Source organism: Osmerus mordax, chromosome 8 (genome assembly GCF_038355195.1).
Source record: "Osmerus mordax isolate fOsmMor3 chromosome 8, fOsmMor3.pri, whole genome shotgun sequence".
NCBI classification, from domain to species: Eukaryota; Metazoa; Chordata; class Actinopteri; order Osmeriformes; family Osmeridae; genus Osmerus; species Osmerus mordax.
Window position 1 is genome coordinate 8,758,452 of NC_090057.1, and position 23,175 is coordinate 8,781,626.

Sequence of the window (23,175 nt, forward strand, 5' to 3'; positions counted from 1 at the left end):
CCATCCCACTCTCCCTGGCTCACTACCTCTCCCTCCCTCCCTCCCTCCCTCCCTCCCTCCCTCCCTCCCTCCCTCCCTCCCTCCCTCCCTCCCTCCCTCCCTCCCTCCCTCCCTCCATCCCACTCTCCCTGGCTCACTACCTCTCCCTCCCTCCCTCCCTCCCTCCCTCCCTCCCTCCCTCCCTCCCTCCCTCCCTCCCTCCCTCCCTCCCTCCCTCCCTCCCTCCCTCCCTCCCTCCCTCCCTCCCTCCCTCCCTCCCTCCCTCCCTCCATCCCACTCTCCCTGGCTCACTACCTCTCCCTCCCTCCCTCCCTCCCTCCCTCCCTCCCTCCCTCCCTCCCTCCCTCCCTCCCTCCCTCCCTCCCTCCCTCCCTCCCTCCCTGCCTCCCTGCCTCCCTGCCTCCCTGCCTCCCTGCCTCCCTCCCTCCATCCCACTCTCCCTGACTCACTACCTCTCCCTCCCTCCCTCCCTCCCTGCCTCCCTCCCTCCCTCCATCCCACTCTCCCTGGCTCACGTACACCTTTTCTCAACTCTCTCTACCCCCCCTCTCTAGCTCTTGTTCCTCCCTCCTCCCCAACTCCCAGTAGAACAGTGACACAACAGTCTCCCTGGTGTTGTACAGAATAGAGACATCACTGGTTTATATTCCGATAACTGCTCCGTACAACACACCTGTACTGCCCCTCAGAGAGACTGCGAGTCTGTGTGTGTCTGTCTATGTTATTGAGTAATAAACACTTTAACTGCTGCTACTGAACAGGCTCTGCTGTGATATCCTCTCCTGCAGGCACTAATGAATCTAGCACATGCACACATACACACACTGTATAACAAACACACACACACACACACACACAGTTACACCTCCAGTCTCTCCATATACCTATGAGCCTCATAAAAGCAGCCATATGGTGCTGTGTTAGGACGCTGTGTCCCAGTGATAGCATTCCCAGCGGAAACAGAGACAGAGTTTTATGGTTCCTATTAAGTTGTTTCTGATTACCCGACAGGTGCACTGAAGCACAGGGTGTCTCAGCTGGGCCTGGGGCTGCTGGAGATATACCCACCCCCACACACACACACACCCACACACAGACTCACACACACGCATTAACACACACACAGACACAGAGCAGCAGTATATGCGTAATTGGAGTTTAATGTTAATGTTCAGTGTGATGAGACGATGCTGAGGTCTAACAGGATAGTCTGCCTCCATCTGCATCTGACCAGCACCGACCAGGCAGGTGAGTGTGTTTGTGAGTCATCATGGTTGGCATTTAAAGCACTGCACATCTAAGTGAGAGGTAAACTATATTCTGAACACTCTCTACCACACACACACACAAACACACCCACCCACCCACACAAGGCTTGGCTAGACCAGGCCCTGCACATTCCATCACCTCACCCCACACACACACACACACACACACACACACACACACACACACACACACACACACACACACACACACACACACACACACACACACACACACACACACACACACACACACACACACACACACACACACACACACACACACAGTGTGTACAGCCTTCACACACTTCTAGTGACACAAACTAAACAGCCTCTTAAGGTGATTAATGTTGGTGTCTCCATGGTGACAGCCAGGTAGACAAACATTGCAGAGGTTTTAAGCCACGGTGGAAAGGCAGGGGCAGCCATGCAGCTCAAGAACCAGCCGAGCGCCATCGAGCTCAGATCTACATGTACAGAGCAGGGAGTCTCAGGAGCCTCCCTGAGCCTCACTTAGGACGAGAGGGGGAACACTGTTTCACCAATCAATGGGATGCTATGGAGCCTGAGTCTTAGGGTCAGCAAGCCTGAACAGACCTCTTCCACCTCCATGCTAGCTGGCTGGCTACATGGATGGCTGGCCGGATGGACGACTGGCAGACGGCTGGCTGGCTGAATGGCTGGCAGCACTTTCTAGACTGATCATGCGGGGGGGGGGGGGGGGACATTTCACCTCTACCAGAATACCTAACAAAGCAAATGACTGTCTGTGTTTGTGTTTCATCTCTCTAATGACACTAGTCCCTAGTCCTCCTACCTTCAGACGCTAAACGGTCTTTGATCAGTGAGTAGCTTCTTCCCTCAACTGGGTACAGTCTGAGGACCTGTCCTACAGCACCGCACCGGAGTGTGTGTGCAACTGGGTACAGTCTGAGGACCTGTCCTACAGCACCACACTGGAGTGTGTGTGCATGCTTCAACACACTGAGAACAACTCCACAGTCAAGCGTGGAGGAAGAAAGATGGGTGGTGATTAGTATTCTAATGGCAAGTATGAGATGGGAGTGTTGGGTGGATTAAAGACCTTCACGTACTTTCAATATTTTAATGGAAAAAGTTCATCTTTCAAACCAGCTGTTTCAAATGTCATTAGTGTTTTAATCTGCAGCGTGAGTCCTTGGAACTGGAAGTGTGTAGTGTGTGTGCGTATAAGTGAGTGTGTATGAGTGTGTAGGGCGCGTGTGTGTGTGTGCCACAGTCAAAAATGAGTCATTCCGGAGCAATAGAATAACTGTTGACGTTCTTAGCATAACTCTAGAAGAAGGAAAAACACATGAAAAAGAAAGAAGGAAAGACAGAGAGAGTGAGAGGGGAGGGGGTAAAGAGATAGGGAAGTAAGGGATAAAGGAGGATGAGTGCCGGTCCTGTTATATTTAATCCTACAGTAAATATCAGAACCTTCCGGACCTTTATGATCGCCCCCAGCACCTCCACAAAGTGTGATGGATGGCTCGGTAACCATGACGCCTAAGACCCAAGATCAGTCCCTATCTGATCCACAGAGGAGGTCGCCTGTGCTGACGGACAGCTGAACATGTCACTGGCACAGCACTACTGGCACAGCACTACCTCCAGTTACCGGAACATAAATAGTGGATTCAGACACGAGCCAGTATCTAAATCAGAGGTATTTGGCCTTGAGGCTTCAAACTAGGGAGCACACACACCGTGTACGCATGCAAACATACACTCACCATGCATGCACACCTCAACCCACACACACACACACACTTGTAAATGGAGTTGACCATAGCTCACTCCAGAGGGCATGCTTGTTATTGATCAGACAGTACATTAAGATGTCTGTCCATGTAGCGTTGCCGCCTGGCCTGGAGATCAATATTGCCTCTCAAGACCCTGCCTCTCCAGACCCTGCCTCTCTGCCTCACCAGACCCTGCCTCTCTACCTCTCCAGACCCTGCCTCTCTGCCTCACCAGACCCTGCCTCTCCAGACCCTGCCTCTCCAGACCCTGCCTGTCTGCCTCTCCAGACCCTGCCTCTCCATACCCTGCCTCTCTGCCTCTCCAGACCCTGCCTCTCCATACCCTGCCTCTCTGCCTCACCAGACCCTGCCTCTCCAGACCCTGCCTCTCCAGACCCTGCCTCTCTGTCTCTCCAGACCCTGCCTCACCAGACCCTGCCTCTCTGCCTCACCAGACCCTGCCTCTCCAGACCCTGCCTGTCTGCCTCTCCAGACCCTGCCTCTCCATACCCTGCCTCTCTGCCTCTCCAGACCCTGCCTCACCAGACCCTGCCTGTCTGCCTCTCCAGACCCTGCTTCACCAGACCCTGACTCTCTGCCTCTCCAGACCCTGACTCTCTGCCTCAAGACCCTGCCTTTCTGCCTCTGAAGACCCTGCCTGTCCAGACCCAGCAACCCTCCAGTCCCTAGAGTTGAGACTACAGCTAGGATTAGGGCTGGGTCTGGGACTACAGTTGGGACTAGGGCTGGTTCTAGAACGGAGTTTGATCAGTATGCAAAGCAGGAAGCAGCATCTGTGTAGTTTTACTGATAAATATTTAATCAAAGAGTCCAGCCTGCTTTGAGTTGAAGCCAAGACAGAGTACAGCATCCGGAGAAAGAGAGGGAGACAGAAAAAGAGAGGGGGAGAGAGAAAGAGAAAGAAAGAGAGAGAGATGATGACACAGCCCTGTCTGTTGGGACCTTCTCTTCTCCACTTTTCCTCCTGTTTCACTACTCACCTAGACATCTTTACCCTCTCCTCTCCTGTTCCCTTCCCTCCTTTCCTCTCCTCTGTCCTCCCCTCTCCTCCCCTGCCCTGCTCTTGTCCCTCCTCCCAGATGTAGGATCTAAGGCCCACATCAGTGCTGCCCTCCTCCCAGACAGCATGAAAGGCCAGTAGCTGGGCTCAGAACGGCACGCCTAGCGAGATCAGTTAGTGCTAGCAGGAGACAGAGGTCTGCAGGGAGCTACACTGACAATACACACACACACACACACACACACACTCAGCAGGACACAGACGCACACACTCACTCAGCAGGACACAGACGCACACACCAACACACTTTCTCTCACACACCAAAAACACATACACACATCATTACTGAACCTGTGTGGTTAACCTGACACCACAGCACCACGGTTTACATGGCAACATTGAACAGTGTACCGCAACAGTTCCTCTGCCCCGTCTAGGCAAGGCTGCCGCAGCGCTATCTCCATAGCAATGCCCCAACCCTGACGCTGTCAGAACGACGACAACCCTGAATCAGTGTGTGTGTGTGTGTGTGTGTGTGTGGAGATCTTTTCAAGGACATTCCTGCTGGCTGGATCATTGGTTCGAGGCTGCTGGATATTTAGCTGCAGAGCCTTCCCTCTTCTATACCACCTCTCTCTCTCTGTCTTAAAAAGAAAAAAATCTATTTTCCATCTCCCCCCCGTTCTCCATTGAGACATGCCTGGAGTTGGTGTTGTGCTGGGTCTGGCCCAGGCTCTGTGCAGCCTCTCTCACAGCCCAGGGAGGGGACATGCTGGGCCACAATGGACCTTAATTGGACCCAGATTATATGAAATGAGATAATTGCTCAGGAATAATTGCTGTATAAGATTTGATGAGCAGGAACCGTCATTGTGATGTATGGCTTCATAACCCAGTGGCACACTACTGCTCCCTGCTGGCGAAGGGGGGAGGGGGGGGGGGGTGAGAGGAGGAGAGAATAGGGATCGAGAGAGAATAGGAGAGGGCATATGAGGATGACAGAAGGATGATAGGAGAGTAGAAGAGAGGAGAGAAACCTCTCCGGTTTATCTCTCTCCAACCTGCTTTTCTTTCCATTTGCTGCTCGAGAATTCCGTAGCAACCTTGGCAGTTCTTCATCGAGCGGAAGAACTTGTAAACATTATGTGTCTCCTCTGGCTATTGGCTGCAGATCCTTGGTTAATAACAGCAACTCAGCTGAGGAACCAGGAAACTCTTCCTACCTCAAGCTCTATTAGAACACAGGTCTACAACCAGGCAGTGATCATACAGCCAAGGCCAAGAAACAGAGGGAACACCCTGGAAGGGGGGGGGGGCAGGCACCTCAGATCTGTAGGCAGCATCATATCGGTCAAAGAGACAGAGAGAAAGAGAGAGCCATAGAGAAAGCAAGACAGAGAGAAAGGGCAAAAGAGAGACCCCCCACAAAACACACTGGGTGGGACCAGGTCCAAATCCCATACCACCCCCACAACACTGTGTTATCTGTCAGAGCTGAAGCCCAAGCTTGAGGACTGAGAACAGCTGTCTCTATGGATCCTTCCCACAGGTGGCCTCCCTGAGATAGCAGCATCAGTGTACAGCGGTCCAGTGTTGTGTAGCACGGTTATGTAATGTTGTTGTTGTTGTGTACGTACCTCTTTACCAGACAGGTAATAAGCGGATAGCAGTCCTCCGACGAATCGGATGTTCACCTCAAACACAGACACCTCTGCATTCTGAGAAACAGAGACAGAGACAGCAGGGGAGGACAGAGAGAGACAAAGACATGATGATTAGTAGGCTCCAACCTGCTGAGTCACCAGCCTGTAGACAGCAGGCAGAATGTGGAGTAAGACCCCCCCCTGTCATCCTCCTACTGAGAAGAGAACTCACACATACACACATACACACACGCAGGTTCGCACACACACATCTTTATAGATACGTTAATATTTAAAACCACCATGAGGTTAGACTTCAAGGAAACTGTTGAGAGGAGCAGGGCTTGAACTTTTTATAAATGGCGAATGCACTTGAAAATCACACTTCCACACACACACACACACACACACACTCAAACACACACACATACAAACACACCGTTTTTCAGAGAGCAATGTCTGTGAAGCAGAAAATCCAGATTAGCCACTGTGCTTTATCTGTATCATTACCTGCCTTGACTGCAATACCTCTTCATTCAAATGGGAGATTCCATGGAGATCTACACCTGTGACACTCTCCAGCTGACCACACCAGGATCAGCTGGAGATCTGTACCCCACGCACCTCCATCTTATCAGGAGAGCTGTAGGCCACTAGACACTGTATCCCAGTAGACTTGTGCCAAAGGAAACCTGTTTCTGACACAGTAATCACCCAGTGTTGTTGTGGGGGCGATAACAGCGTCAACAATGTATTTTTCTTCGCTGACTTTCAGCCGCGAACATGAGCCGGGACTTCCTGTTTGACAGGGCCCTGTCAGCATCCCCAGGGAAAAACCATTATTATCATCCTCCGGAAGCGTGTTGGACGAGAGGACGGAGGAAAACAGAAATGTGTCAATATCATTTCAGTTTAGTGGAGTTTAGCGCTCTGAAGCGTGTCTCTCTCTCTCACACACACGCACACATACACATCGGCACGCCAACATCCATACAGGTACTCACACACACACACACACACACACACACACACACACACTGCTGTGGCAGGAGTCTTTGTGTTTGATTGACAGGTTCCCAAGCAGCCAGCCGGTCTGTACCAGGGAGATAGAGGCAGAGCAGGAGCAGGCGACACACACAGACAAATAGCATCAATTAACAACCTCCATTACCAGCATCAGCTCATTAAAAGTAATCTATTCACTTCCTGCACAAACTTAAGACTGTGGGAATGTTTTTATTGTTTGTTATGTACTTTGTGCCTGGGTTGCCCTGGTAGAAGCTGAGCTGGAGGTGTATGAGTGGAGTTACTTTCACAAGAAGAGTGTGGGTGAAGTAACTTATATTTAAAAGGGTTGGAATGCAGTACTTTCTTAAGGGGGGGGGGGATTCTAATGCAGTATCTTCTAGGACTGGGTACATATATACATTCTCAGATTAATCACAATCTTCATTGATCAAGATGAATCTTATACCTTTCTTTTTTCCGGCGGATGAGTGAAATATATTAGCTAAACATTATCTGTAGTGTGCCTCAAATCCTGCAGATGTCATCGAATTCTGCTGAGCACATTTACTCAATATACCACATCAATAATTTAGAGTTCAACTACTGAATGAACAATGGCGAGTCGGTCCCTCTGAAACCAGAGCTATCAGACGTGGGGAAACCTTTTGGTTTTAAAAACCACGTCGACAAATATGTGCCTGATACAACCAAAGCCTAAGCCAATACGCAGCTGTGGAACTCGTTCTGTAGGTATGCTGGTCTGAAGCTCCTACAACTCAACACTTCCCTTATTAGTAAGACACCCTGCTGGAGGTAGCTATGGCAACCGTTTATTTATTATTGTGAAATGAAGAGCTTAAAACGATAGAGTTAAAAACTGTGGAATGTAGGACACTAGAACACATCCAAACAGCAACTGTTACACACTCACAGCAGATGTCATGGGCGGCCTGGCCCACATAAATATTTACAGTAGCGCACTCAGTCGTAACACACACACACACACACCATCTTGGCAGCAGTCAGTGTTGGGAGTCCCTGGTGTCTTTGAGACCTGCAGCTGGTGTCTGAATGCCATCGTCATGGAGATGTCTTCATAGAGAAAAGTGGTACAGTTCACTTTTGTCATGGAGATATCTTCATACGAGACCATAGTAACAATGGTCCATCATCACCATGGAGATGTTGAAAACAGTGTTCCATCATGACCATGGAGGCATCTTCATGGAACACAGTGGTACACCATCACCATGGAGACGTCCTCATACAGACAGTACTCCATCACTGTGAGGCCACTCTCCTTGCTCTGCATAGTTTATTGAAGTAGGCCAAACTTTCTTGTAGTTTATACTCTTTAGGAGTCAGATGTTAATTGATATGAAACTATACTGAGTCCTAACTGAAGACCTCAGGGCTATCCTGCAGCATTGGCTTTGACAGATAGCTAGCCTACAGACATGAATCAATATGTTCGACTCTAGAGGTGCTATCATCTCTTTCTTTCTTTTCTCTTTCTTTCTTTTCTCTCTTTCTTTTTCAGTGTGACAGAGGAATACATACTAAGTCCTGGTTATTCTGGTGTATGTGGGAGATAGAGTTGTGTGTGTGTGCTCTCTTAAAGGTTATGAAGGAGACAAAGAGATTACACAGCTAGCTGCTACTGCGTCAGTCCTGTTCAGCCATTATGCAGATACACTGTAGCTATCCATGGCTTCTCCGAATGCTGGGAGTGTGAGTATGTCTCCTGTACTGTCTGTCACGTTGGCACACTGGCCCCAGCTAAGGGAAGAGTTGCTCCTCCACGCTGTGCTGTGTCTGTGTCCAGAAACCTGCTGGTCAGGACAGGACTGATGCTGAGAGGAGGGAAAATACCCCACAGCTAGACAGAAAGAATGGCAGACTGATAAACACAGACAGACAGGCAGGCAGGCAGGCAGGCAGGCAGGCAGCAGACAGACAGATCAACAGACAGACTGGCAGGCAGGCAGGCAGGCAGGCAGGCAGACAGACAGACAGCAGGTTAGGTTGGGCAGGCAGGCAGACAGACAGACAGCAGGTTAGGTTGGGCAGGCAGGCAGACAGACAGACAGCAGGTTAGGTTGGGCAGGCAGGCAGACAGACAGACAGACAGACAGACAGACAGCAGGTTAGGTTGGGCGGGCAGGCAGACAGACAGACAGACAGCAGGTTAGGTTGGGCAGGCAGGCAGACAGACAGCAGGTTAGGTTGGGCAGGCAGACAGACAGACAGACAGACAGCAGGTTAGGTTGGGCAGGCAGGCAGACAGACAGCAGGTTAGGTTGGGCAGGCAGACAGACAGACAGACAGCAGGTTAGGTTGGGCAGGCAGGCAGGCAGACAGACAGCAGGTTAGGTTGGGCAGGCAGGCGGACAGACAGCAGGTTAGGTTGGGCAGGCAGGCAGACAGACAGCAGGTTAGGTTGGGCAGGCAGACAGACAGACAGACAGACAGCAGGTTAGGTTGGGCAGGCAGGCAGACAGACAGCAGGTTAGGTTGGGCAGGCAGACAGACAGACAGACAGCAGGTTAGGTTGGGCAGGCAGGCAGGCAGACAGACAGCAGGTTAGGTTGGGCAGGCAGGCGGACAGACAGCAGGTTAGGTTGGGCAGGCAGGCAGACAGACAGCAGGTTAGGTTGGGCAGGCAGGAAGGCAAACAGATGGATTTAATAAAGGAGAGGAGAGGCATCAGGAGAGTAAGAAATCTCTCTCTCAGTATTTCTATCATGTCCTCAGCCTATTGCCTGGCTGATCAGAGCTACATCACACTCTGAGGTCATCCAGACAGGGACCAGGACTTCCATACCAACACAGAGATGGAGGAGTAAAAACCCCCCAAAGATGGACAGGAATTTAGCAGGTCTTATCTGGAGGGAAGGGAAGGGGGGGGGGGACTCTGGAGAGTCAGAAGAAAAAAGACATTTGGATCTAAAGGAGAGAGGGATCTTCCTCTCTCCCCCCCCCTCCCTTTTAGATGTTTCCATCCTGTCCTACCACGTGTCCTGTTCACATACCAGTTCATAACTACCACCCAATTTGTCAACGACCGGTAACTGTCACTGTGCTAGTCTGGAGAAGAAAAAAAGCTAGTCTTAAAATACAGCTCTCAGCGAGGATGGTTCACTAGTTCACACATTAAAAGTAGACCGAACACAATGTGTCACTTCCTGGTGTGGAGCGAGGGAGCGTGGAGGTGTGAAGAAGGGACAGGAAGGAGGCACGGAGGGCACTATGGGAGGAGGGGGGGTTCATCCTAACTGAAATGAAAACATTTCTATTAAAACAAAAAATAAAGCAAAATACAAAAAACATGCAGAGACATCATGAGTCATGAGTCATGAGTCAGTTAACAGCAAAGAGAGAGAGATGGAAAGAGAGAGAGACAGAGCGAGGGTGGAGGAGAGAAAGGGTCAGTGAAGAGAGACCGTGAGATAGCGAAAGACAGAGTGGAAGAGAAAGAGAGAGGGTTGATGGTGTGTGGGACCGTTAGAACAGGGATTCACGTTGTCAGTGCTACAGAAAGCAGGAACATGATTTCCCCAGCTCTACCTGGAGTCTGGTGGATGGAGGGGGCGGGGGGAGGGAGAGGTAGTGAACAGCAGCAGGAAACAATGAGAAACACAGTTACTGAGGCCACGTCTGCTCTCAGTGTGGAACCCACACAAACGCACTAACTCTCACACACACAAACATACACAGTGTGCCCTAATCAGTTGACAAATGAAATGGAATCTGTATTTGATTATAAAAATGTAAGGTTTTGGTTTCAATAATAAATACTCTTTTGTTATCGTTCACTCACAGTAGTTATAGATATACATACAAAAAGGTTACAACCACCCTGGAAACATGAATCAAGCTTTGATTCAAGAATCAAGCTTTCATCTTATGTAATAACCCAAGTCGTTCAATTACCCGTTTTCACACAGTGACCTTGATCAGAGAAGAGGAGCAGCCCTGGTTATTGTGCTGGATCAACACCTTGTCTCTCTCAACCTTGACAACCTCACGGACAGACCTGCTGACGTACATATGTTCCATTCACACTGCAGAACCCACTCTATCTTTCACGTCAGTCTCATTGTAGAATGTTCCTTTTCTGACCCCCAGAAGTTTACTTTCGGAGTCTAGGAGGCTTCATCTCACTGCAGCTCTGGGAGCTTCTAGAAGGCGCTGGGCACTGCTCTGGTCCTTGTTGCCCTGGTGTCTTGCTGTCTAGTTGCTCTGGGGAGTCAGGTGGCTGAGCGGTTAGGGAATCGGGCTAGTAATCTGAAGGTTGCCAGTTCGATTCCTGGCTGTGCAAAATGACGTTGGGTCCTTGGGCAAGGCACTTCACCCTACTTGCCTCGGGGGGAATGTCCCTGTACTTACTGTAAGTCGCTCTGGATAAGAGCGTCTGCTAAATGACTACATGTAAATGTGGTGTCTTACCATGTTGAAGTCCAGGTTCTTCTCCACCCAGTCTGTGGCCTCTTTGAATTCGTCGTGCATCTCCATGACGTAGAGGGTGTCCAGCGCGTCCACGATGGTGGCACCCTTGATGCTGCCTGAACACAACAACAACAACACTTTAGACTGGAGGCCCACGGTGACACACACACACTGTCTGACATGGAGCCATGTGGCTGCTGGAACCTTCTGGAAACCTCAGAGTGACCTGTGGTACAGAGCAGGGGCAGACCACGTCTGGTCTCTGGGTGGGGGTGGGAAGGGTCTGTGTGGAAAGTTTCTTGAGTAGATTACAGGTGGATCAGTGTTGTCGAAGTCTCGCCACTGAAAGTGTCTGGTAACTGGCCTAGCAGATACCCTGCTCGCCCTCTCTCTCTCTCTCTCTCTCTCTCTCTCTCTCTCTCTCTCTCTCTCTCTCTCTCTCTCTCTCTCTCTCGCTCACACAGACACACACACACACACACAAACAAACAAACAAACATGTGAGCATGACATACAGTATCCTCTCCAACTCATTAAGATAAGAGCAAGAAGCCTAATGACAATATTGAACTGTAATTTCCTGGTGTCTAGAAACTCGGGACCCCTCTTTCTCTCTCTTCTTCTTCTCCCTCTCTTTCTCTCTTTCCTCCTACCACCAACTCTACCCTCCCCCCCCTCTCTCCCTCTCTCCCTCTCTCCCCCTCTCCCCCTCTCCCCCTCTCTCCCTCTCCCCCTCTCTCCCTCTCTCCCTCTCTCCCTCTCTCTCTCTCTCTCTCTCTCTCTCTCTCTCAAACATTTGCTTAAGAGACACACTCTCTCAACATCTTCTAACTTTTAATTAGGCCTAAGATAGCTAGCTTATAAATATTAGTCTTTCAGATTACTTGGCGATCCAGTCTTATACAAGTGGGTTATGTAAACATGCTCATAAATGGGTTATTACACACAAACACTGTCTGAAGACAGGGTGTTCTAAGCTAGAGAGAAATGCAGGGAAACTGGGCTATATCGTTCCCTATGATCCGAAACGATTGGCTTTTATTTCATATCTTACCCATAGGCCAGACTAAAATAGGGCTAGAATAGTTTAGGGTGGAACTAGGGTGGGGCTAGAGTAGAGGGTTAAGGTAGGACTAAGACTACGTGTGTGTGGCTATCCTCGCCCTATTGAGGACAGTATCAGAATGTGAACCGCAGGATCCATCTGTCTGCTGCAGTAATACCAGCATCTCACATCTGTGGGGATGACACTCTGCAGGGGGCACACACACACACACACATACACACACACACTCAAAGACAGATATACAGACACAGACACACACTCAAAGACAGATATACAGACACAGACACACAGACACACACTCACACACACACACAGGGGGGCGTTCTAAAAGCAAGATCATTCAAGCATCTGTTGAGGATTGCTGTGAGATACTTTCCCCCCCGGCAGCTGGGCCATGTTGTACTTAAAGTCTAATGTCTTCAGGCTGCCAGGAAGTCTCCCTGCCTGCCTGTTCCCTCTACCTCCAGGCTGTTTACAGACGAGGACAAGGAAGGGGGGGGGGGGGGGGGGGGCAGGGAGGGACACGGGGGAAGACTGGGGTAGCAGAGTGGGGAAACAGAGAGAGGTGATGGAGGATCATTCCTCTAAAGGACAGGATTACGGATAAAAGCTTTACCCTGAATTGGACGCCCCCTCATACATGGCTAAACAAGAGGTAGGTGTTCTGCCTTAGAAAGAGAGCGTGTGTGTGTGTGCGTGTGTGTGTGTGTAAACTAATGGGTTGTGAATACGAGCCACTAAAAGGACGAATGCCTCTGTCTGCAGGCTGCAGTAAACACACACTCCATCGTTTGTCACCTGGCACCATTTTGTCCTCCTCTCCTTTTTGTTTCATGAATCTCTCGTTCCATTTGTGCCCTGGGAGGGAAGGATGACACATGCTCAGAGCCAGCGATTGTCTTGCTCTCAGTCCTTCCTTGCATTCTGCTATGTATCTATGTGTGTGTGTGGCTGTGTGTGCGTGTGTGTATGGCTGTGTGTGTCTAGCTCATTGTTAAGCAAAGCAGAGAGGGATGGAGAGACACTTATCCTATCACTGCAACACGACTGCCGTGGAAAGTCCCTAGACACACAGCACCAGACTGGATTGTGTGTGTGTGTGTGTTTGTTCGAGAGAAAGACCATGAGAAAGACCCGGAGAGAGGGACAGTGAACATGTGGTTAAAGTGTGTGTGTGTGTGTGTGTCTGTGTGTTAGTATGCAGGAGCATGTGTATGTTTATAAACCGCGCAGTCACGCACACCATAGAAGAGCATGGATAAGGATTTTTATTGTCATTTCAAAACATGGTACATGAGAGCTCCCTCCACCAGGTTCTATAATGCCTCTCTGATCTAAGAGATCGGTCCTCACCAACCAATGAATCCAGGCTGCTTCCCTGTGACCTGTCATCCCACAACCCCCCCCCCCCCCCCCTCCCCCCGTCACACACACACACTTACTAGGCAGGACGTGACACGCTCTGGAACAAATTTCTGGGAGTTCAGGTGGAGGGTACATTGATAAGCCTCACTCGTGGGAGAGAGTCAGAGACACCAAGTCACAAAACACAAAGGAAAAAGAGGAGGGTCGTATGTTGGGAGAGGCAGAATGGAGTGCTTATTAAGGTGGACTCGTTAAGGAGGACAGCCTTTTTACATTTCTCCTGGGAAATTAATTAGTGTGTCCGGTGCACGAGCAGAGAGAGAGAGGAGCGGAACACAGGGGCTCTGGTTCCTGTGGCGGGAATGGAGTGATGGAGGAGAGAGAGAGAGAGAGAGAGAGAGAGAGAGAGAGAGAGAGAGAAGGGGGGGCAGACAGATGGACAGGCAGACAGATGGACAGACAGAGACAGTCACATGGACAGACTGACAGGTGACAGCTTTTATAGCCATCAAGCTGCAAACAAGACAGCCATTGTCACAGATGACGAGAAGATTATTAATTACTTGAGCCCACAGAGAGCAGAGAGGAGGAGAGAAGAGGGGAATGAAAGGAGGGTAACCACTACCACAAACACAAGCCCAGAAAACCAAACTACGACACATACACACACACACACACACACACACATTCGTACAAATTTTTCAACATCCAAGATCAGCTTCCTCCGTGGTTTCCTCAACATCCTCGTTTTCTGCAGAGCTAGGAAGTGAAGAGTCATCCAATCCCAGCCAGGCCCGACTAGCCTGCAGGCTGATTTCCCTTCCCAGGGTGTCGGCCCGACCCAGAGTCCTGACCCGACCACAGAACCGGAGGAAGCAGACGACACACAGGAAGGGCTGCTTCTCACCCATGAAGCCCACATCTAGGATGTAAATGTAGATAGCATCTTTGTTCCCAGATAAAAGGCCTTCATGTGATCCTCATGAGAAGCAGGCCACCAGGACACCTGACATGCCTGTCCTCCCTCCAACACAAAGGCTTGAAAAGAGACAGGCAGCAGGACAGGAAATCACAGGATGGTAAAGCTGGATGCAGTAGAAGAATATGGGTGAGGGCGGGTAGTAGAGACCTGTCGTCGTGTGACCCTCAGCTAGCTGGCTGGCTGGCTGACTGGCTGGCAAGCTAGATAGCTGTCTGCTTGACTGTAACTGACAGGCTAGCAGCTGAACTAGTTGACTTGACTAGAAGGTTGACTGACTGGCCTGCCATTGAAGTGGCTGGTTTGCTGGGTACTTGGCTGGCTGGCAAGTTGACTTGGCGGGCTGCTTCATTGGCTGGTTTCCCTGCTGACTGGATGGCTGCCAGGTTGACTGACTGATTCCAAGCCGGAGGTGGAAAAGTGTGGAGTCAGCTTTTAGACAATCACGTTAGACCGTGGAAAGACATGTCTATATCTAACGCACACACACACACACACACACACACTCAGCTGTAGGACAAACAGAGGATGTTACAGTGCTATCAGGGACAGGGTCCAGTGCTCCAGATCCAGATAGCATCAGGACATTGAGGAGGCTGAACGTGTACTCCGAACAGAGGACAGCCACAGAGCTGGGGCCAGACCGGATTGCCTTTTCTTTGACTGCAGTCAAGTAGATATGATTGTGTTTGTGTGGTTGTACCTGGTGTTTGTGTGTGTGTATTTTATCTAGTGTATATGGGAGCATCTATTAACAGGTTGTTTGGTTGTAAATGAGGGGTTGGGGTGTGTTAGTGCGGGTGTGTGTGTGTGTGTACATCCATTAGCAGGTTGCTCAGTCGTAGCTGTAGGCTTGTGTGAGCTTTGGTGATTAATCACTCACCAGGACCCCAACCAAGGTATCCAGGGCTGGGAGAGAGGGGGGAGGTGGACAGGAAGGGGGAGGGGAGGAAAGGGGGGAGGGGAGGAGATGAACAGGGGAGAGTAATGGGGAAGGGGCAACATTGTGTAAAGTAGGGCTTGTTGCTCTCCTGAGCCCCCCGTTCTGTGTGTGTGAGAGAGAGATTCATACCCCTCATCCTAACATGTTCTACATCACGAGGACCACACACACACACACACACACGCACAAACGCACACATCACCACCAGCTTAGCCCAGGGGAGGTCATGAGAAAATGACTCCATCCATTCTAATTCCAGAGATGGAATAGCCTGTTACCAGACTGGCGCTGAAAAGATGTCACCACCCACACACATCACCACCTCCAGCACACAAAACCAGAACACAGGCTGCTGTATCAAAACCACAGGATTCAGACTAAAAACAGACGTTGACTGTTCTGATCCTCTCTCGGGCTGGTCACTGAGGCCGTGGCTGAGGCCATTAGAAAGGGTCCCTGGACATCCATGTTCCCTGGGAGGGATAACCCATGTGATCAGTGTCGGATCTGATCCTTAGTGCCACTCTGCCCCCCACTGCTCTCTCTCAGACTAGCCAGCCAGCGAGCCAACCAGTAAGATAACACAGCCAGCAAGCTGGCCAGACAGCCAGTCAGCCAGCAAGCTAACCAGCCAGCCAACCAGCCTTGCCTGTGCCAGAGAGCCAGATGGCAGCCTACTCATTGTCACATGGCTGTTAGCCACCTCCAGCAGGCTAGCTGCCAACAGACCCTCACAACCTTCTGGAACAATCTCCCAACATTCTAGAACCCTTCAGCAAACCGTCTGGAACTGCAGCATAAACTTCTGCTCACCTTCCGGAGCCCTGGCAAGACCCTGCGGAATGTTCTGTCAAAGTGCTGGAACCGCTCTCTACATCCAGTGCGTTTGGTCAGCCTTCAGTCTTGGCCCAGCAGCCGTTGTCATGGGCAGTACCAGTGTGAGGCTGTTGTCCAGTCAAGGGTGTGTATTTGGACGGGCGAGTCGAGCAGGCGAATGCCCCCGGACGACTTTAGCTGGGTCATGGTACAAACAAGCCCTCTCCTCGTGTTCAGCCTCCAGAGAGAGAGAGAGGGGACAGGCAGCCCCTCGACCTCAGGTCAACTTCCTGCTGTTTCCCAGAGTTGAAGAGAGAGTGGATCTTATTGGCTGCTGAGGCAGGAAGCCGAGGACGGGAACACTCGATCACCGTTATCCTGTGACAAACCTCAGGCGTATGACACAACACCACCTGCCACTCACCGCAGCCCTGCCACGCAGCCCGCCACACAGAGAACGGCTCCGGTATGAAACCGCCACTCAGAAACTGTATTAAAATCTGAAGGCGTTTCCAAGCCCAACCTAGATGACAAGGATTAGCCCTCAGAGGCAGCAGCCTCCCGGAATACGACAGCCGTCATCCTCGAGCCCAGCACCCGCGTCTCTGCTCATCATCTTCAGGACGGGAGGGACAAGGGGAGAGGAGGACATGGGGGGGGGGGGGAAGGGACCGAAGGAGACGGGTGAGGAAAGGAGGAGAGGGAGGGGAGGATAGACAGGAGGGAGCCTCTTATCGCCCCCCTCCCGTCTCTCCTAATCATGATCAGGATAACAACACAGCGTTTGCATGCACATTAATGCGCGGCATCGTTCTTCTAGCACGCTCGCAAACGGTTGGTTCTCTCTTTCCCGCTTTTCGTCCCCCCCCCCCCCCCCCCCCCTCCCCCTTTTTCTTCCTTCTCCATCTACAAGACATACCTCTGGCAGGAAAAGAACACACTTTCCTTTTTTGTAATTGCGCAAAAACACACACGTACACGCTCACACACACTTGATTCTTGTGGGTCATTAATGCAGCAGCAGTGGCATTTCTCGTCCTCGTGTCACGCCTCAACAGAGCTGCTGGTCATTGAGCTCAGAGGAACAGGCTCTCTATCACACACACGCAAACACACACACAGACTATCTATGCAAATACATGCGCGCACACACACACACCACATACACATCATCACACATGCATGCACACTTGACCAGACACTGATCTCGGTAGACTGCCCTTCTCTTTCTTTCTCTTTTTTGGTTCCTGGTCATTTTTTTTTTTTTTTTACTTGAAGCTCAAAACAGCAGAAGAATGCATCGCAGCTACATCCACACAGATGCAAAGAAGCTGTGTGTGTTTGTGATACAATATATCATTTTCATCCAGCAGTTAAGGAAGTTCCTTCTCTTTATCCTGCTCCTCCCTCTGGCTTGAGGGTATGAGATGAGGGAAGGAGAGAGGAGGTGAGAGGGGGGAAGGGAATGGAAGGAGAGGATGGGAGAAGAGAAGGGAAGGGAAGGAGTGATAAACAGAATTCTGTTCTGGTGCCAAACAAGCCCATGTCTGGAAGACGTCCAGGTCTCAATATTATAGATCTCATCTAAGTTAACAACTAATAAAACACCCCAGCAAGACATTTACAGAAGGACTGGGAAATACTTTATTGGTGGACGTAAAAAGTACCCGACACTTCAGTACCAGAATATTTAATGCAATCACACCTCTGTATAATCTTCATGTTCATCGTACATGGGCATACAAGTTAAAGCAATTGAAGGATTCCTGACTTGATGTCGACTTACCAAAGCCATCAACAGACCTTACAGGCCTACCATTCAATATTCCTAAAAGCCTAGGGCTTTATCTGGTAAACTGTTTCAGATTGAGACGGTGGTGGGGTAGGCAATTACCCATAACACCCTGCAGTGCTCTTCCATCTTTGTCAACAAAAGACTGCATCTGTTCTTTTTATCCGTTTTTCTTTATTACTACTTGAAAAAAACAATCACTTCTTTCTCCTGGAGATTTACTAGTAACTAGATAACAATCACAGGTCACGATGGCGAGAGCAGAGAAATAAAGTCATTTGTGAAATGATCAATTTAAAGGGTCTTTATTTCATCGCGCTCCCCAGGAGGTACGCAACGATAGATTAATGATGAGAGAGAAAGCGAGGGGGGGAGTTGGACAGAGAGGAGAGAAGATGGGAGGAGAGGAGAGAGGAGGAGAAGAGAGGAGAGGAGAAGAGAGGAGAGGAGGAGAGGAGAAGAGAGGAGAGGAGAGGAGAGGGGAAGAGAGAGGAGGAGAAGAGAGGAGAGGAGGTGAAGAGGAGAAGAGAAGAGAGGAGAGGGGAGGAGAGAGGAGAAGCAGAGAGGAGAGGAGAGGGAAGGAGAGGATAGGAGTGAGGTGGAGGAGAAAGGGGTAATTATCTCAAGCTTTTTGGAACTGACTCAATGCAATTCGGACATGCTTTAATTTGAGGTGCACTTGATTTAGCATGCTATGCTCACCAGATGGCCAGAGTTTGCACAAATGGAATGGTTGACTGCTGATTTGATGTCAGTTTGATGTGTCAATACACGGGCCACCGCTGGGCTGGGTCAGGTTCTGAGGTGTCCTGAAGAGACCAGAGAAGCCTTCCTATCTTCCCCTGCTCTACCCTCCTGGTGTGCTGCTCTTCAAACACACAAAAAAAACCTTTTCCACTACGGCAGTTTGAGGGCCAGTTCGGAGCCGCTGCCCCATCTCAAACCATTTCTTTGAGTTTCAACTGCGAAACACCCTAACCCTGGTGGCTCTCTAGCCTGTAGAAAAGCAAACTGATCCTTAGAACGTTTGCAAGTTGAACCACTGCAAACCGACACTAGTAACAGCCCAGAACCACAACAAGGTTAGCGTTGGTGGAAAGGGCGTACCAGACACCTGCCTAGACCTACTTCCCTTCTGAGCCACTTCCTCTGAGGCCTGGCTCACTTCCTGTGGGAGGGGCAGGGGTGGGAGTTGCCATCTGTCCTTGGTTGACAGCTGGAAGAAACACCCGAGGTGTGTGTGGCTGTGTGTTAACCTTGGCTCACTGTGAATAGTGTGTGTGTGTGTGTTGTTGCATGTGTGCGTGTGTGTGTGTCTCCAGGTGTAAGTCTTTTCTTATCAATGCCGGCCCCCGGTCTCTCCTCTTGTGCCCTCCCAGTCTTTCCTCTTGTCTCTCCCCTCCTTCCCTCAGTCCTCCCCTAGTGTGTGGTCTAGCAGATGTCTCATGTATAAGACATGGAGCATTAACACAGAAACACCTCATTCATAATGCACACCTGCTCTATAACCTGATTAATCACAGCCTGACTCATCTTACACTTGGCAAAGTCTGTCTGTCTGTGTGTGTGTGTGTGTGTGTGTGTGTGCGTGTGTGTGTGTATGTCTAGATGATGTGTCCAGGTTTAGAAGATGTCCTGCTCACATGTCTGGGGTGGTCTCTTACTGTCTTTATCTATTTATCTCCTGCTATATCGCTGTCTGTCTTCATCTCTCTCTTTCTCTCTGTCTCCGAAGCACTAACTGGACACATGCTGTAACACAGACACAGTAGGATGTGCATGTGTGTGCACGTGGGTGTGGTCACAATCTCAGTTCTGACCGGGCTTCTTGGTTGGACCCCCAGGTCAGAAACTGCTGTGTGTGTGTGTGTGTGATGTCAGGTATGATGGGAGTGTTTCCTTCTGGAGCTGAGAGCCATGACGCTTCATATCCCATCGTGTTCTGTAGTGACCTCAGCACCTCTCTCCACACACCCGCACACGCATACACACACACCAACACACACAAAGCATAAACAGACACAAACACACACACACACAGAAACACACACAAATGAACCATAAACATACACAAGCACAAACAGGAGGACATAGGCACAGAGAAAGACAGAGAGAGATAGAATGAATCAGAAGTTGACGTCAGGAAAAGTATATTTAATTCGTAATTTATCAGACTCGATGAATATATACTTTGTTCATTATGTCTACAGCCCTTCCTGTTCAGCTAATAAATGACTTGAATCTGCTCTGGCCAACTGCTCAGTCTCCTGAACACACGGAACAGACACTCTACACACACTCTCTACACACACTCTAAACTTACACACTTTACATTAACACACACACACACACTCTAAACACACATGTTAAATGGGAAACAGAGAGAGGGGGAGAGAGAGAGAGAGAGAGAGAGAGAGAGAGAGAGAGAGAGAGAGAGAGAGAGAGAGAGAGAGAGAGAGAGAGAGAGAGAGAGAGAGAGAGAGAGAGAGAGAGAGAGAGAGAAGATAGAAGAGAAAATAAGGAGAGAAGAGAGCAGAGAAAAAGAGGGGAGAGGGAGGCTATATCATGGATTGATAGCTGTGACTGATTGGTGATTTGTCCCTAATCTGAGGGGCAAGGCCAGCGATAGGGGCCAGCATGAATCACCAGCCTGGGGGTCTGGAGAGGGTGTGTTTGTATGTGCGGCTGTTTGAGCAGACAGCAGACTCACCAAACAGATTGCTGGAGTGTCCTTGCTTGGAGACAGGCCTCAGCTCATTCGAGCCCCAGGCGTAGTGTTTGTAACTGTCCACGCAAACTTCATCATCTGGAGAGAGAGAAAGAGGGAGAGAGAGAGAGAGAGAGAGAGAGAGAGAGAGAGAGAGAGAGAGAGAGAGAGAGAGAGAGAGAGACGAGAGAGAGAGAGAGAGAGAGAGAGAGAGAGAAAGAGGGGAGGGGGGGAAGGAGAGGCAGATTAAAACTAGTGTGCTGGAGGGAAGCCATGTTTTCCCCCCCCCATGGGGGAGGTATGGTTCTGAAAATTAAAAGCAAGTCAGCTGCATTCAGTTTGGCATGCCACCCTGGGGGGTGTTAAATACTGGATGGTGTGTGCTTGGGGGGGGGGGGGGGGGGGGGGGGGGGGGTCCAACATCGTCATCTGAAACATCTGTAACTCTGAGACACTTCATCGATCGTTAAATAGAAGCGTGAATTCACACAACCCAGATCAATAACCTTCCTTCCACTGACCAGAAGGACAACAGGCGAAGCTGACACACACTGCGGTGTGTGTGTGTGTGGGGGGGGGGCACATGTGGGCGTGGGGTGGGTTTGTGTGTGTGTGTCTGACAGATGACTGATGCAGCATTACAGAGAGACTGCCTTCCACTGTCTCGTCGCCAACTGTGTTTTCTAATTGTGTTTCTATTCTTGGCACAGGAGGAGACAGGCGTCTAATCCTCTAGCTCATCAATAGCATCAGAGCTGACAGTCTCAATAGAGATGAGAGGACCACGCCTCTTTTCTCTTCTTCTCTTTCTCTCTCACTCTCTTTCTCTCCTTCTCCTCCCACCCCCCCCCCCTCCTCAGTGGCAGATGTGTATATTGTGTGTGTGTGTGTGTGTTAGAGAGAGAAATCCAAAGGGGGAGATAGCAGAGGAGAGAGACAGAGAGAGAGAGAGGAGGACAGATAGAGAGGAGATAGAGAGGAGAGAGAGAGAGGAGAGAGTGTATAGAGGGAAAAAGAAGGTTTTTTTTTGTCTTCTTCACAAAAACTGTCAATGCTAGATCAAATGTAATGTATTCACCGGGATACTGGAAAGACTTGACCTGGGATTTCAGAACTAGGCTAATCTGGTCAGGATTAAGTAACTCTGTAGCACTAATGCTACTGTCTGGTGTGTTCCTGACAGCCAATGAATCTAAGGGTGGGTTCACACCCCAAAGGTCCGTTTCCTAAATCGAATCCATGCAAGGATGATACATTGTTTCAATTTACCAATTGGTTCGGTTTGCGTTCATAAACACAAAACTCGAACTAAAAAAAAAGTAAATTGAAAATGTACTTAGAAAATGTGTCATTTATTTGCTGGTGAATAGACAACCAAGCCCCACACAGTTTTCTACCTGGTTAACATAGGCCTACATCATGGAGCATCGTCAGGTCATGTTGATGTTGACACGGAGCACATACTACAGTCAATAAAGGACCGCAAACACCAACGTCTCATAAAACTGGGGGGATTATATCATTTAATACAGCTTGAACCCATTGTCATTCATCCTTTCATGGAATATTGTGAACACGTGTGTGTTCTTATGTGGGCTACCTTCTCTAAGAGTTGGGAAAAGTTTTCTTTGGCCTGTATTTGCGGTCACCAAAAAGGCACAACACTTTTTAACCCATAAAATGGCCCGACTTCCTGTGATTGGTTTGAATGGTGGAAACTCTGGGATTGAGTAGTCTTTCCTGGGGTAGTTAATCAAATGCAGAAAAGCAGCACCAGGTTTGAGGGAAGAAGTGTTTATTAATGCTCTAGAACCAGGTATTTCAGGGACTGAGAACATGCAAACATTGTGTGTAGTGTGTGTGTGTGTTTGTGTGCTAAGTCTTGGTTGGTTGTTGATGACACAGCATGAGCCAGGTTGCCAGTTTGATGACAGGGAGTACCAGGGTGATAAACAACGCATAGTAATGAAGTATTAGATCCAGTGTGTTTCGTTTAAAGTATTAAAAATTGATTAGACTGACCTCAGCTCCAGAGTCACACACTAGCGACACAACAAAGAGTGTGTGTGAGCAGACTGCACAGCAGGCCTAAACAACTACTGCCCCCCTCCCCCCTCTCCCTCCAGGTTCCAGGGCCTCCTGTGGAGGGAGTAATTTGGCTTCCCAGCATGGTCTCAGAACAAGTGACTCACGCCTCTCCTACCTCCTTCATACCCATTTATCCACCCACACAGAAAGGATAGACAGAGAGAGGGACATAGACACACACAGAGAGAGAGAGAGAGGAGAGAGAGAGAGAGAGAGAGAGAGAGAGAGAGAATGGGGGGGGAAAGAGAGAGAGAATAGTTGGATGGTAAA

The 23,175-nt window shown here is 49.8% G+C and overlaps 1 protein-coding gene across 1 annotated transcript in view; it reads right to left on the reverse strand.

Annotated features, from left to right (window-relative positions):
- Positions 1–20,910, reverse strand: part of man1a1 (mannosidase, alpha, class 1A, member 1) — a 37,259-nt gene extending 16,349 nt beyond the window's left edge. Inside the window, exons 1-3 of the mRNA XM_067241744.1 lie at positions 20,821–20,910; positions 11,150–11,265; positions 5,687–5,767 (exon numbers count right to left, since the gene is read on the reverse strand). Of these exons, the coding sequence (XP_067097845.1) occupies positions 5,687–5,767; positions 11,150–11,215 (147 nt within the window). The 5' untranslated portion in view covers positions 11,216–11,265; positions 20,821–20,910. The remainder of the gene's footprint in view (positions 1–5,686; positions 5,768–11,149; positions 11,266–20,820) is intronic.
- Between the last annotated feature and the right edge of the window lie 2,265 nt (positions 20,911–23,175).